At 31.5% G+C, this 15,638-nt stretch overlaps 1 protein-coding gene across 1 annotated transcript in view; it reads right to left on the bottom strand.

Annotated features, from left to right (window-relative positions):
* Positions 1-6,335: 6,335 nt before the first annotated feature.
* LOC150104352 (ferry endosomal RAB5 effector complex subunit 4-like) overlaps positions 6,336-15,638 on the bottom strand; it is a 267,536-nt gene continuing 258,233 nt past the window's right edge. The window contains exon 9 of the mRNA XM_090396938.1: positions 6,336-7,124. Within this exon, the coding sequence (XP_090253064.1) occupies positions 7,025-7,124 (100 nt within the window). The 3' untranslated portion in view covers positions 6,336-7,024. The remainder of the gene's footprint in view (positions 7,125-15,638) is intronic.

Here is a 15,638-nt window from a genome sequence, read left to right as displayed (position 1 = left end):
AAGAAGTAATGCAGAAGGGTAACATTAGTATGGCATGTCACTAAGTACATGACTAACATCAGTTTCCAATACAGTATTTTAAACAGTGGTTGAAAAATCACTGATCAGCTGAAGAAACTTGAATTAATACAAATACATACCAAGAAAATTATTTATCTAATTATTTATAATAATTAATCTATAAATTACTAGTATTTACTTAATGTAATGTGGATAATGAAAATTATTATTTCAAGTGCTATCATTTTTGCTTGCAGAATATATAAATATATATATATATATATATATATATTTTTTTTTTTTTTTCTTGTTTTTTTTTGAAAGGTATTGTATGCATGGAGGCATAGTGTTATTAACATGCGTTATCACACACTGGCAGACTTCAAAGAATAACATATACATCAAGTTATCAAAGTGCAAAATATACATAGAAACCTCTAAAGAAGTTCAGCTCAGATGATGAGAAAAATCTATCATTTCCATAACTGAAAACAGAGAATGACCATAATGAAAATGTTACATCTTTAATGATACTAGTTAACAGATATTTTTGCAGTAACTCAAAACATCAGTGCACAACAGGGAAATTCAAATGTAACTGAGTCCAATTGTTAGACAGTTAAAATTATAACTATTAGGAGATTAAATGATTTAAAAAATTATCTGATGCAATTAGAAATTATGATTTTCAAACTTTGGGAAAAGAAGTCCATCACTGTCATGATACGGATGATGGAATAAAGCTTTCAAAGTTTCATTTGAACAAATGCTCATATTTGTGGTTTTATGTCAAATATAATGTTGATGTAAATATTATTTCTGGAAAATTTTCCATGCTACTCCTCTAAATTAATATTAATTTTATGGCTATTTTGCCTATTTTTCTTTAGGAGTACCCCTAGTATAATATCACTGGCTTTTTACTCAATTTATTTAAGGCATTATTGATAATTTAGAGACATAGATAAACAGAATATATATATATAGAAGTAATAATTTTGGACATATCTTTGTAGGATGTTTGAGGTTGTCTTCTTTTGGAGTAGCACAGGTGTATATCAATAAACATTTATATAACACTGTAGAAGTATGACCAAAAGGAAAAGGGGGGGGGAGAAACATGGAGATAGTAAAATGGGGGAGCTAGAACTGCGGATAAAGCAAAGGTATCTTTGGGGAAAAAAAAGAAGAAAGATAGAATATTTTTAGAGGAAAGGAGAAGGATAGAATATGATGAATCAAGATTAGGGGTGGGAGCAACAGAGTGCGAGCCATTTCGACTGAGTATCATCTTCGGAGCGTGTGGGAAAAGTGGAGGCTATATTGTGTTGGGTTAATATTTTTGTCTTGTGTTTATCTGCATTGTTTTCCCAAGATAAACCCAAGACAAAAACACTAAGCTGACATGACATAGCCTCCACTTTTCCCACAAGCTCCAAAGATGACACTCAGTCAAAACAACTCAGTCAAGATTAGGTTTTGATGTCTACATCAAAACCTAATCTTGATGTAGACATTTAATAAATTAGGGAACATTTTTCTCCTCATCTGGAAAATCAAAGCAAATTACACACAAACAGCGTGTGTGTGTGAGTGATAGAGGGAAACCCCAAAAACTGTTGAAGGTTCTTGAGAAGTTTCAGCCAACTGCTACTTCCTTCAAATCCAAACTACCGTCTACTCTAAAAGACACATGCTTATCCTCATTGTTACTACCAGGCATTTATGAAGGCTACTGCACTTGTAACCTATCCTACTTTGGTCTAGGAAGCTATTTGCTTCTCATCTTCTCAGATGAGTGGTAAATCTCTAAATATCAATGATACACTTGACTGATAAATCCATATTTGGACCAATATGGAGCCAACACAAGCCACAGGATTGTTTAGAATAATTACCAATTGCTAGAGTGAAGTATCTTTAAATAAATAAAAGTTTTGTTCAAAAAAAGGCTGCAAAGTCTTATTATATCATATCACAAATACCTGTCAGTTACTTTATAGTTAGCTAAATATTCTACCTTATCACTGCAGTCTCCTGTATTCTTTTTTCTGTTATGGAAAAATCAAAATCACATTCAGCTACATCATAGGAACCATATCCAAGTTCCAAAATGTCCAAATAAGACTGCTTAAATCTGAAATAAAAATAAATTAAACTCCTGTCCACTGAAAATGGACATTAAGAATTAGAAAATCAGATGCATGTACCACAGAAAAATTATTTATTGCACAAACATTTTGTATGCATATTGCACACACACACATCATTAGTGTGAGCATAGAACAACAGAAACAGTACATGCATTACATTTTAATCTCTCTAAATGCAGCCGTGTTTGTTAAGTTAAAAATACTGCTAGGCTGAAAATATTAACAATAAAATCAAAATTAAAATTCAATACAACCTGTTTAAATGCAGTTGAGGATAATAATTTCTCAAACTTTAGGGATAATAAAGCAGTCATTACAATTAAGCCTCAATTGATTCAGCACTTTTTTTCTATGAATAAAAGTGCTGGCTAAAAAAGCTGAATATAGTTTTGATGTTTAAAAGTGCTGTATATGTTCAGACCATACCTAACTTATCAAACCTCGCAAATTTGGCTTGGCACAACCTGGAGTTGAAAACACTAGCTATGAGATCCAATAAGAAAACATCAAATTATTATATAGATCTATTTTTTAAATATGTACATTATTCAAAGAAACTGCTGAAGTTATTTCCTTTCTTTTATAGTTACATGGTGATCAGCATTCATTATAATAAATTATGGAGACAACTACCATGTTAGAGTAATAATTTTAATTTAATATAAACCAAAAGAATTATCAAATGTTAAAAAGCTATTAGCATATTACTAAAGTACATAAACAATGTTTTCCTTCATCCGATAGGTGAAGGTACAGACAGCCCTAATTATCACTTATCCAAGAAATCAGCATCAACACCCAAGGAGTTGGTAGGACAAAAAAAAAATTAAAAATTTCATGCTCAGTAAAGATGATTTATTAGTCAGTTTTGATGTTTCTGCCCTTTTCACAAATGTACTAATCAATGACACAATTCTCTTACAGAACTAAAATCTGCCTGATATTATGGCTCTCTTTGCCTACATACTATGTTCTGGTTACTTTGTATGGCAAAATAATTTTTACTTACAAAAAGAAGGTACAGCCATGGGCTCACTACTATTTCTTCCTATAGCTAACTTTTAAATGGAAGCTTTTGAGCAACACATTCTAGATTCCTTTACTTTAAAACTTACAGTTTGGGATATATTGACAATGTTCTCATTATCCAAACATGGATACCAAACTTGAAACACCTTCAGTCATTTGAATAAACAACACAAACATATTCATTTTAGCAGTGAAATCAAAAATCACTTCCTTTTCAAAATACACTTGTTACATGTCTTCCCTCAGGCAGTTTATCCTTTATTGCAAGTCCATACATATCAGCCAATACACATTAGAGATTTAATGATTTGCTCTAATGACTTGCTCTTAAAAAAGAATTACAAATTATTAGCAATACATTTATAAACAATAGCAATAGCAAAAATACCACCAATAAAATTTTTCACCAAATTACATCTGAATATGGAAATAACACAGATTACAGCAAAAACCCCATATATTAAATGAGATATCAGATGATAAAATTAATAGAATACTACATTAGCCTTAATGCTGCTTTTAAACTACCCTACAAAATTACAAAACATAATTAACTCCTCCAAAGATTTACCTCCATCTCCATTGAATTCAGTGCACCTGTAAACTTATATTGGTGAAACCCTTACTTCATATGTTGGCCACCATCAATACTGTTTTTTTGTTCTAATTTATCTGTAAGTAGTCTATAGCTTAATTTTTGTTTTAATTTATCCATTAGCAATCTCTGGCCAAACAGATAGCAGGCCTCTTGCTTTGATGTAGTAGTAATTTTATTTATTTTTTCACCAGGTCATACTAGTAGTGTTCATGGTTGACGAAATTAGTATTACTTTAGCATACTATGTGAATTGTATGTAGCTTGTTTATATATATATATATATATATATATAATGTAGACACCAGATGATGTGAAGGTCAAAATATCAGGTAATTATTTTAGTTTATATTAAATTGAAATTACTACTTTAAAATGGTAATTGTCTATTTCATCGATCAAAACCTTAAGCATAATGACTGCCTTACTATCCCTAAAGTTTGGGAAACTGTTATCCCCAACTGTATTAAATTGGTTGCATTTTGGTTTAAATTTGATTTTTTTTTATTATTAATTAATATTTTCAGCCCAACAATGTTTTTAACTTAATGAACATGCGCTTTTGCGTTAAGAGGAATTCTAATGTAATGCATGTGTTATACCGTTTCTTGTTCAAATTCCTCACACTGATGATATCATATGATAATTAACAGAAATATTTGTATAATAAATAATTTTTACTGTGGTATATGCATATGATTTTATAATCATGGAAGCTCCACAGTTATCACTTTGTGTACCTGTGGAGCTTCTACACAAGAAAGGAGACAGAATTCATTCCAAAGGATAAAAAATTATGATGATCTGTGATAGATATATGTTGCAAATACATCACAATGAGTAAAACACCAACTACTTTCTCCTATGACCATGCTCCAACTCATGCTGTTTTATCTGTGCAGCAAATTCTGGACAAAAAGAAAATAACTGTTGTTCTATACTCTATCTGCTGCCATGCAACTTCTTTCACGCTCCAAATCTTAAGGCAGCATGACAACATCACAAGCTATACTTCAAGTTAAAATTGGGAACAGATGAAAATATGGCTGAAAAATGGCAGTCATGAGGCCAGCATGTCTTGTAATTTTTTACAAATAATTTTTACAAATTATTACAAATTACAAAATAAAAAAAAAAATTACAAATAATTGTAATTTTTTCCCCTTCTCTCCAATTAGTCTGACTACTTTGCCAAAGAAAGAAAAAAATTTTTTTTCTGGAAAGGAAACTAAGGAAGTTATTATCATAATGTGTGTGTGTGTAGGGGGGGGGGTATAATGTGGATTTATTATTGTTATTATTACACCTCACCAAGTATATTTTCAAAATTTGGCAACTCTTCATTGGATATATTTATGCAACAAATGTGATTTTATTCAAAACCAAGTATAGAAATAAAATTACAATTATTATAGTGCTTATTTACTAAAAACAATGATTTTTCAAAAGAGCTGCTATTAGCATCTAGAAACATTTCTTAAAGGCACATCCTCAAAAGCAATGCTATCTTTCATTACAGTAATTTTAAACTGCCACCAATGCAATTATTCTGATTAGTGGTGGGATTGCATTTGCCAAGGATTTAGGTGGAAATTTTTGAAAATACACTCAATCCTCATTACAGCAAAGGAATGCTATCATAAACTCACTTTTATACAAGAAACTTCAAAAAAGTCCTACTCAAATGTTACAGCCAGAAAGCTATTCTAAGGAAAATTTAGTATAGCATGTTATTCGCTAAAACCAACTATTCTTCTGATTCCTATGAGTTTGAGTTGACTGTATCACCGCATGGCACAATCAACTACACATTCATTCATTCAGCAGTCCTAGCCATCATACAATATATACAAAACAAAAGGTTTTCTATACATTATATTGTTCTCTTATATATATATATGTATCACCGCATGGCACAATCAACTACACATTCATTCATTCAGCAGTCCTAGCCATCATACAATATATACAAAACAAAAGGTTTTCTATACATTATATTGTTCTCTTTTATATATATATATATATATATATATATATATGGAAAATTATTATGCTAATAGTGATGCTATTTGCATATCTTTACTGAGTAAGATAGGTATTAAATTTTTCTTTTTTTGAGAAAAATCACTTACAATGCTAATATTAAATGCAAATTGTCATATTTATAAAGAATAATTGTGATAGTTAATATTTATAATGTATAAGAAAAATTAAATGACAAAAATGTGAAAAGATGTGTTTGATGACAACAATGAACCATGACTAAGAATAAGTGAAAGTAAAACAAACAGTAGAGTAACACTGGAAGAAATGAGTAGTTGTGACAAAATTTATATTAAAGCACAACTATAAAAAACATAATTAACAAAAAATCAAAACCTATTTTTGCTATATGAAATGAGATTTAAATATTTTTAAATAAAAATTAAGAAATATTTATAAATATAAATTTATAAAAAAAAAAAAAAATCACATACTTTTAAATGACATTTACATGAAATAAAGCTGAAAAATTATAATTTTTCAACTTTCTTTTTTTGGGGGGGGGGGGGGGGTGAGAGAGAATGAGATTTAACATATTAGATTATCAAAATTAAATAAGTTTTCCTGCTGATTATATTTCTATAGACATCAGAATATATTTCATATAATTTTGCTTTTTTAACAAATTCTAACATTCGTGTTCAACCAATATGGAAGACTGGCTAAATGATCTAATATGTGCAATGGTTGAAGGAGAAAAGACAAGTATAATTTGGAATATAATTTTATGGAAAGGAATGCATTCCCATTAATTTTTTTTAAATTTATTTATTTACAATACCATGGCACAATATCATATTTATGCCTTACACTATACAGAATATACTTAGAGGAATATTATAACAAACCACAACGATAAAAAGAAATTTGACTATCCTCTATTATTGTAGCTACCTCCTATTCCTTTTATATATATAGATAGCACCACTATAAATTTTGTATTATATAAAAAAACCATATGAACTTTTATGATGTACTAAGTTATCATCTAATAATTTTTAACTGATTACTAAATGATATATTAAATTGGTGAACATACTTGGACTAAACTTAAATCCTAATTGCAACTTCCAATGTTTAAACAAAATACTGCTTATTTAAAATAAATAAAATAATTTAATTTTACATTTTGACTGTTATATATCAACACAGTCAACAATGCAGTACAGAGAGTTCATCAATAAATACATTTCTTGTCAACACTTCAATCCATTTTCATCACCACTTTACCAACCCGAACTTCAGGAAGCCTTTTCAACGCATCTAATACTGAGTCATACGGCACAGTATGATGAATATTTGGCCTAAAGAAATTGAAACATTTTATTAATAGTTAGTTTCATATGATAATTTTTTTCATAAATTATTCATGACATGCATGCCAATAGGTAGTAGTGGAAAAAAACAAAAACAATGACTGATTAAAAATTCATATATTTTTAAAATTAATTTTTCATCACTAGCACAAATTAATGAATCCAAGCTATTGATCAAAATATAATAGACATGGGGAACATCAACCTGATATTGAGAACTCCAAACTGAATATATACTTATTACCAAATCATTATATCTTTTGTGTAGATGAGAATGAAAACCAAGACTTAACAGAGCCACCCTATCAATACAACAGCAATTCTAGATATTTTCATATTATTAAGCTCAACTCAGATACTAAAGATCCTTTCAATCCTATCCTTAGAATGGATTGAGCCCCCCCCCCCCCCTCCAAACAAGGGGCTTACAATGAAGTAATGCAGCTGGATCATCACTCCTCTGCTGCATCCCTTAAGGGTGGAACTCATGACTTAATGAGTGTGTATGTGTTCACGGGGGCAGTTTGCCTGTTTTAGGGGGTCAGGCAAACCCAAATTTGCAGGTGAAAAATCTCCCAACCTTTGTATGAGACTGCCTAAACTCGCCTTTTTCAAAAGAGACCAGAAAAAAGGTTCATAATCTCTGACGGGAATTGAACCAGTGGCAGCCTGTACATAAGCACTGTGACACTGCAGCACCCCAAGGAAAAAATTAAAATTTGTTTGTGTTTATAAATAATAACAATGCTTACATTATATAAATGCAATGCAATATGTTAAAGGTTACAGCTTATGTTTTGACATTGACTGAATAGTTAATAATTGGCATTGTTCTATTAATGCTTTAGATTACGAAACAAATGCACTGCGATCTAACGCCGATAGTTTGCACTTGTCATTGCACGGTTACATCATTCACAACTGTAACTGCTCAAACAGCAGTGTATTTTTAGTGTTTACGCACCTTATTTCTGTGAGATGATAATAATAATAATATCAAACGTTTATTATTGGTGTGTGCGCGTGGTGAACTATTTTTTGTAAATCTCATTTTATTTTGTTAAAATAACATACAATTATTTATTTATTATAGATACAAGGATGAATTATGACAAGTGTCACTGTCGAAAATATGAAAAGAATAATATTTTTTCAATTATCATTACACGAAACAAATGGATTGTGATCTAACGCCGATATTCGTTTGCCTTGTCGTTGCACGTTACGTCATTAGATACACTGCCGCTTGGGTAGTGTATCTTATGCCTGTGCTCGTTATTTCTGTGAGATATCAAACGTTTATTATTGGTGCATGTGCGTGGTGAACTATTTTTTGTAAATCTTATTTTATTTTGTTAAAATAACAATTATTTATTATAGATATAAGGCTGAATTATGATGAGTGTCACTGTTGAAAATATGAAAAGAATAATATATTTTCAATTATCGTTACACAAAACAAATGCACTGCGATCTAATGCCAATGTTCGTTTGCCTTGTCGTTGTTGTTACGTCATTAGATATGCCTGCATAAGTGTATCTTATGCCTGGGCTCGTTATTTCTGTGAGATATGAAACGTTTATTATTGGCACGTGTTCGTGATGAACTATTTTTTTGTAAATCTTATTTTATTTTATTAAAATAACATATAATTATTTATTTATTATAGATACAAGGCTGAATTATAAAGAGTTGAAAATATGAAAAGAATTATATATTTTCAATTATCGTTACACGAAACAAATGCAGTGCGATCTAACGCCGATATTCATTTGCACTTGTCATTGCTATTGATACGAAACTTTTATTATTGGTGTTTGTTCATGGTGAGGATGAAATATTTTTAATATGTAAATTTATTTATTAATAAATTCATTACTGATTAGGAAAAAAAAGTGTTTATTTATTTATTTATTTTTTTGTATATGCAGCATCCCCACTTAAAATTTTCACTGGCCACCACTGAATTGAACCCAGGTCTTTGTTTATATCAACCAAAGTTTATTCCGACCAAAGGGCTTTGTTTATATCAACTGAGCTATGGAGGCTCTAAAGATCTTTCAGTCTGCTTAATTTTAAAACAAAGGTTGTGGAATCTTTTCTTTAAAATATCTTACTCAATAACTATTTATTTCATTTTCTTTATTGAAAATGAAATTAAAAAAAAAAAAAATCAAACTGTCCAAGATTAAGGAGCTTAAAAGTTTAAGTAAGAATAACATCTCTTTAATCAAATTGCATCTTTTTAACAGAAAAAAATGCTGTAGTATCAAATTCAGTTAAAAGTATAAGGTGGAAAGTATATTATATCAGAAATAACACACATTTTTAATCTTATTTTACTCAAGAATGAGCAAATGAAAGTTCGCAAGTGAGTTATCTTCAGGAAAAAAAGTTTGTTTTCACCTCCTGCACCTAACAGTACTAAATTCTCAGACATATTTGCAGATTTTCAACTAACTCAACTTTCAACTAAACATTTTCAAAACTTCCATATACTAGTAGCAATCAATAAATTGGGATGGTAATCACCTGGTGACTAAACTCTCAGACTGCAAGGAAGACAGTTCCCAAACCTTTATCTTTCTGGACAAAATTCACTAGGAGTTGCCAAATGCATTCCAAAATCTCATTTGGAGAGAAGAAAATAAGACAGAGCAGAAACATATGACAAATGTTGCATTGCCTTATGTGGCTAACCCCTGTTTTTGAAAATATCGCATAACAGCTAAATTTTGAAAGGATGGTGGTGGAGGAGCTACAGAATGTTCCGTATTGTATTAAAAAAATAAAAAAATAAAAAAAAGCAATATTTGCAATAAAACAACTTTTTTTTGGTTAACCTTGAATTGAAAACAAATAAACTACAGCTTTGTAAGTTATTCTTTAAATTTAAATGATATATATATATATATATAAACATGTTAGCGAGAAGAGTTTGACTGACTTCTATTTTGTCAGAGTGAAAACGATGACGTAAAAAATTGACTAAATTTCTTTCCCAAATAGTTCTAGTGAGTTTCCAATTTTCATTTCTTTTAATGCATTAATTCCATGTGTTATTTAAGAGAGTGTTAACAGTTACATTTTCTAAAATGTTTTTTAAATGAAATGTAATTCTGATTGTTTATTTTCTTGCAGAGTTTATAACAATCTAGTGTTGGTCATCTGTCTCTCTAATTAAGAACTTGATTGCTTTACAGATTTTGGGCTATGGTTTATATATTTCTTTTTCTATATTACTAATATAATTGTCCCAATTTTTTTTTTTTTCTTTGCATGTGAAATTTTCTTGTTTCTCTTTTCATTACTGCTCCAGAAAAACTGGAAGACAAAACAGAATTTTATCTTCCACTTTTCCTGGAAGTAAGCCATTTCAAATATATTTTTCCTTTTATGTTGGGCCCATACACAGGAGGTTGGTTGGTCAACCTATAGTACATTAGTACCATGTATGGGTAGTGGGTTGGGAAAGGAGGAATTTGTTTACATTTGATTTGAATGACTTTAAATTGTATTCCTTGGGAAACACAGCAGGTGGGAAACTGTTCCACAGTGCAGCAGTTGCAGAGATGAAGGAAGAGGAAAAGAAACTTGTTCTGTTTGTTTCTAGGTGTACTGCGAAGGGATGTTGTGCAGCAGCTGCACATGTTCCAATGAGCTTTGTACTGAGCGAAGGAATTATTGATGTTATTTCGGATGAGCATTTCCCATGGAAATATTTGTAGAATATACATACTGCAGAGACCACACGTCTGTGTGAAAGTGGGGGAAGAGAGGTGGTAAGGGATGGATCATTGATGTCTAACTGCTCTCCTCTGTATTGAGTCAAGCATTTTGAGAAAACTTTTAGGGGTCCCATCCCATATGTGGAAGCAGTATTCAATAGCTGGGCGGATATGTGATTTGTATAATGTTAGTAGCTGTTCGGGAGTGAAGTAACACCGTGAGTGAAAGAGAAATCCTAGTTTTTTTGAGGCTGAGGATGCAATGGTTGTGATATGTTTATGCCAGGAGAGGTTTGATGTGAGAGTGATTCCAAGAAGTGAGATCTCAGACTGTCTAGAAATTTGAGTATCGTCAAAAAGGATACTGGGAAAAAATGGTTCTTTTTTATGGGGTCATATATACAGCAATCCCTCGATTGATGTGCCAAATGCATTCTTTAAAACAGGTACATTAATCAAAAATGCACTAATTGGATATAAAAATCTATGGGAAAAAGTATAATTCGTTCCTCAAATTTCTTTGTTAACCCTTAATTTTTTTTTTTAGAATTACGGTATATCTTAGAGCCCAGTTAAAGGAAAACCATGAAGCTGAAAGATAATAAATAAAACATATTCAGAATATAAATTTATTATTCTAGTTAACAAATAATTGAGCTAATGCAGTTTGGTGGGATTCTGTTTCTTTTTTTCAGACAACTGATGGTATGGCCCTATTGCCTCTTCTACTACTTCTGCAAACTTTAGTGCTTCTCTCTTCATGAGGGTCAGCCTCTAAGCTTAAAAACTTTGATTGTACGAAAAATATTTTCAAATTGTTTCTGTGAAATCTCTTTGGACTTGTCAGTGATTAAATTTTCTTCATATTCTTCAGGATCTTCACGCTGTGCATCTAAATTTAGCAGGTTGGAATCACTCAATTTCTCAGAATTTGATTTAATTAACTTAAATTTATTTGAAAAGCCTCTAAAATCATTTGCACAGTGTGGAAGAATGTGCTTCCAAATGGTTCGCATATTGCTAGCAGTAATTTCATTAGACTTTGCGACTTTATGACCAGGCTGAGATTTCTCTGATTTGGCCAGAAAAGTCTTGGAAGGCATTTGCTTCCTAAAAAGGTTAGTTTCATTGACATTAAATATTTGTTGGTCACAATAGCACTTCTTCCACAATTTTCTTCAAAATCACTGGATAATTTGTGGCCACCTCCTTATCTGCATTTGCAGCTTTGCACATGATTAGAACATTATGTAGGCTATTTCTCTTTATGAAACGCTCAAACCACTCAGCACTAGCAGGGAATTCTTTTTCTTTTCCATCGTTGATAGCCCTTTCTTTCAAGGTTGCAAAGAGACTCAATGCTTTTGATTTAATAAGGTCAGTGCTTAGTGGGATCCATTTTTGGTTACAATCTTCGATCCATGTAGAAAGAAGTCTCTCTAATTCAATCATTATGATTTCAGGTGATCTGCATGCATGATGAACTTGAACCAGTCTTACCTATCATGTTGTATTCAGCAGCTTTGCTTAAAATTGTTTGTATAGTTGATTCATCCATTTTTGTGTTCTTGTCCTATCTTCGCTCTGGACTTGCCTTGTTTATTTTTCTTTATTATTTCAAGTTTTTCTTCTAATGAGATTACTTTTCGAATCTTTTTCCCACTTCCACTTTTTTGCTCACTAATTCTTTTACTCATGATTAAAGGTTGAGAAAATACTTGAAACTAAAAAAGTAAGGAAAACAATTGCAAAGGAGGTATGACATATGATCATCAAAATGCTATGTAATTAGCAGACGACATAAATTTTGATGGTAAATTTGGAATATATAGTGTACATGGAAATAGTGTAGTACTGTATGCCATTAAAAAATAACTTGGTATAATGTTTTAAATCGGTAATTAAATTATTTCATCCTGGTGATTGATTTTTTAAAATAGCTAGCCATAAAAAAATGCATACATAGAAAATTTTTAAAATCTGTAACTTATTTTTAAGATGTATATGGGCACACTAATCGAATTTGGGTATAGAAAAAAAAAAATGATGCACAAATCGAAAACAAACTAATCAGAGGCACATTAATCAAGGTACTGCTGTATGCTTTTTTTTTTTTAAATTATATTCTTGATATCATCATTCCATATTCAGAGCCTCCCACATACCTTTTTTCTGCTGTTTAATGTATAATTAGTGTCAGATTTTTCATTCTTCTATTTCTTCTTTCCATTCTGTTTAAGTATTTATTTATCAGGATTTTATGTTTAAGTATTTGAGGATGTAATTTATAAGGATAAAATCAATAATATAATTTGTTGTCAATATATGTTTACAATCTAGCAAAAAACTGGTATAACTATTTCTAAACCAGAATATCGTAATAATATTGTGATAGACCACTTTTCTGCTTGCATACAGAAAATGACTTTGCCATTAATATAGTTTTCAGTATCTCCATGGGGGCCATCTCTTTTTGATGAGATCTTAATAAAGGTCAAAACTGGCTGGGCAATGACTCACAACTATAATGCATGGTACTGTGTATGCCAGAGAAGGAAGTGTTGTACAGATTATGCACTACTCAAGCACAAGCAAACTTGCTTGCTTATGAATGGGTAAAATAAGGCTGAAAATAAGAATATAATTTGTTATCTAGTAACATATATATCATCTGTTAGTGACATTCTCATGGTCATGTGGTTTATTCTGTTATTAGTTAAAAGAAAATACATCTTTAGTCCAATGTGAATGCTTTTCATTGCAAACTTATAATGTATCAATACTGCAGGTGAGATAAGAAATGATCATTTTTATTATTTAGACACAGTGAATCAGTTTAAAGCACAGTTGGATGAGTTGGTTGGTGCAATAGTGTGTACCTCCCATGATGCGTCTCTGACTCCATGGAGGTCAGATGTTAATAATAATAATAAATCTGAAAACTCTGCTCTAGGGAATCAAACATGGAACTTTTAAAAGCCACTTCAGTCCTCCAGGACTGAAGTGTAGGGCCATTGTCTCACACCAGATGATGAAATTCGTTTCCCACCTGAAGACAGAGATATGATTATAGGTTTTAGCACTTCAGTCTTCATGTGCATTCAATCTTTGATTGATCCTAAGTTTATACAATCCTCTAAACACTCAACCTTGCAGAAGGCTGACCATATATTGTAGTTCATCTAGCCTGATGTTCCCAAAATGCTCAATTACTCCATTTATATTCCAGGCACAATTATCTGCCCAAGTAACAGGTAGTGATCTGTGTCATATTCTGCACCTCTCAATACTGGCATAACTTACAATACAGCACCTCTATTGTTTTGTAATCAGATGGCTGATAATAGACTGTAAACTCTTGTATGCTACACCCAAATAAACCTATGGATATCTTTATGCTATATGTATGAATATCATCAACTGGCACTAATGTGCATCACACATTGTAATCAATCTTTTACCATTATCATTTTCTTCATCCTCACCAAAGGGTCCAACTGTTAGGTCCCAAATTCTTTGACCAATTCTGATGTTTAAGTCCTCAAGAACAAAAAGCTGTTGGTTATCTCTACATCTCCATCAATTTCAATACTTCTGTTAAAACTACTAAATCTAAGTTTTTATTAGTAACCTCTTTTCAAATTTCCTCTAATTTTCCAGTTAAAACTCTGTATGTTCCATGTTCCAAATCTCAAAGTTCATAGCCAATTTGTTTCCTAAATTTTTGTCCAGTTCTATTTTTCTTTTCACACAGCATAAGTTTTTTTTTTTTATAAGAAAGGAGTGCTGGCCATTTGCTCAATCCACATCCTGGAGAAACAGAGTTTCATTTTCAGAGTGCTCCTAGGATTGGGGACTAACCCCAGACTATACCAGGCTATGCAGAGGTCAACATCAGGGACTTTTATCCCCAGAAGGATTGTCTTTGCCCTATGAACTCCTTCAACCCATATAAAGAAAGTATGAAGTAAGGAAAGGAAATACTCCTAAACCTTGATTACTTTAAAAGTATTGAGGTTGGATGTAGACAGAAGTTAGTCAAGAGAGACTAGACAGGAAATGTAAAAGAAAGTGGGTCTGTCAAAGTAAGTGGAAGAAGAAGAGAGAAAACCCAGCTAGGAGACCATAGGGACATCACTACCTTTGCCAATAAGACAATAGTCCATAGGATCCTGTTGGTCCACAGGTACTTATTCAATATATTCAGACCACCCCACTATATCTGATAGGATTCCCCCCCCCCATCTGTCACTTAGTGGCATGCTCTCTAGAGATCGGGGTTCTCCTAGAGGTCCAATAAATATATCTACAATAATCCTACAGTGTTATTTCTAAATAGTTGAATTTGGTTATAAGCAGCACAGGGACCACCAAAATTTCCTTGTTATAATCATTATTTACTACATCAGTAATGAGTTAAATTTACTTCTGTTTTTTTTTAAATTCTCAATAACTTAATAAAAAATACTCAAAAAAAAAAAAAAATATTTGAGAGAAAAAAATAGCATAATTGCATACCTTATTATTATTGTATGAATATGCTTGCATGAACTACAATACACTTAAAAAATTATAAATAAATAAATCATCTAATGCCTTTTATTCCCTTATAGGGAGTAGGCAAGGCCTTTTTAACTCGTCTAGCTTTTGGAGACTGAGTGGGCAGTTCAATCTCCACCGAAAGCCAATCAGAGATAGCTGGCCCATGTCTATCACTAATTATAGCAGCCACCGATGAAGAGGCTGGCAAACAAGTGCTGCCATCTCTTGGTA

Source organism: Typopeltis vanoorti, chromosome 8 (assembly GCF_054136105.1).
Source record: "Typopeltis vanoorti isolate ZY-2024b chromosome 8, IOZ_Tvanoo_1.0, whole genome shotgun sequence".
In the NCBI taxonomy this organism is placed as follows: Eukaryota; Metazoa; Arthropoda; class Arachnida; order Uropygi; family Thelyphonidae; genus Typopeltis; species Typopeltis vanoorti.
Note: the sequence above shows the minus strand (reverse complement) of the source record. Positions and strands in the feature narration are given on the sequence as shown.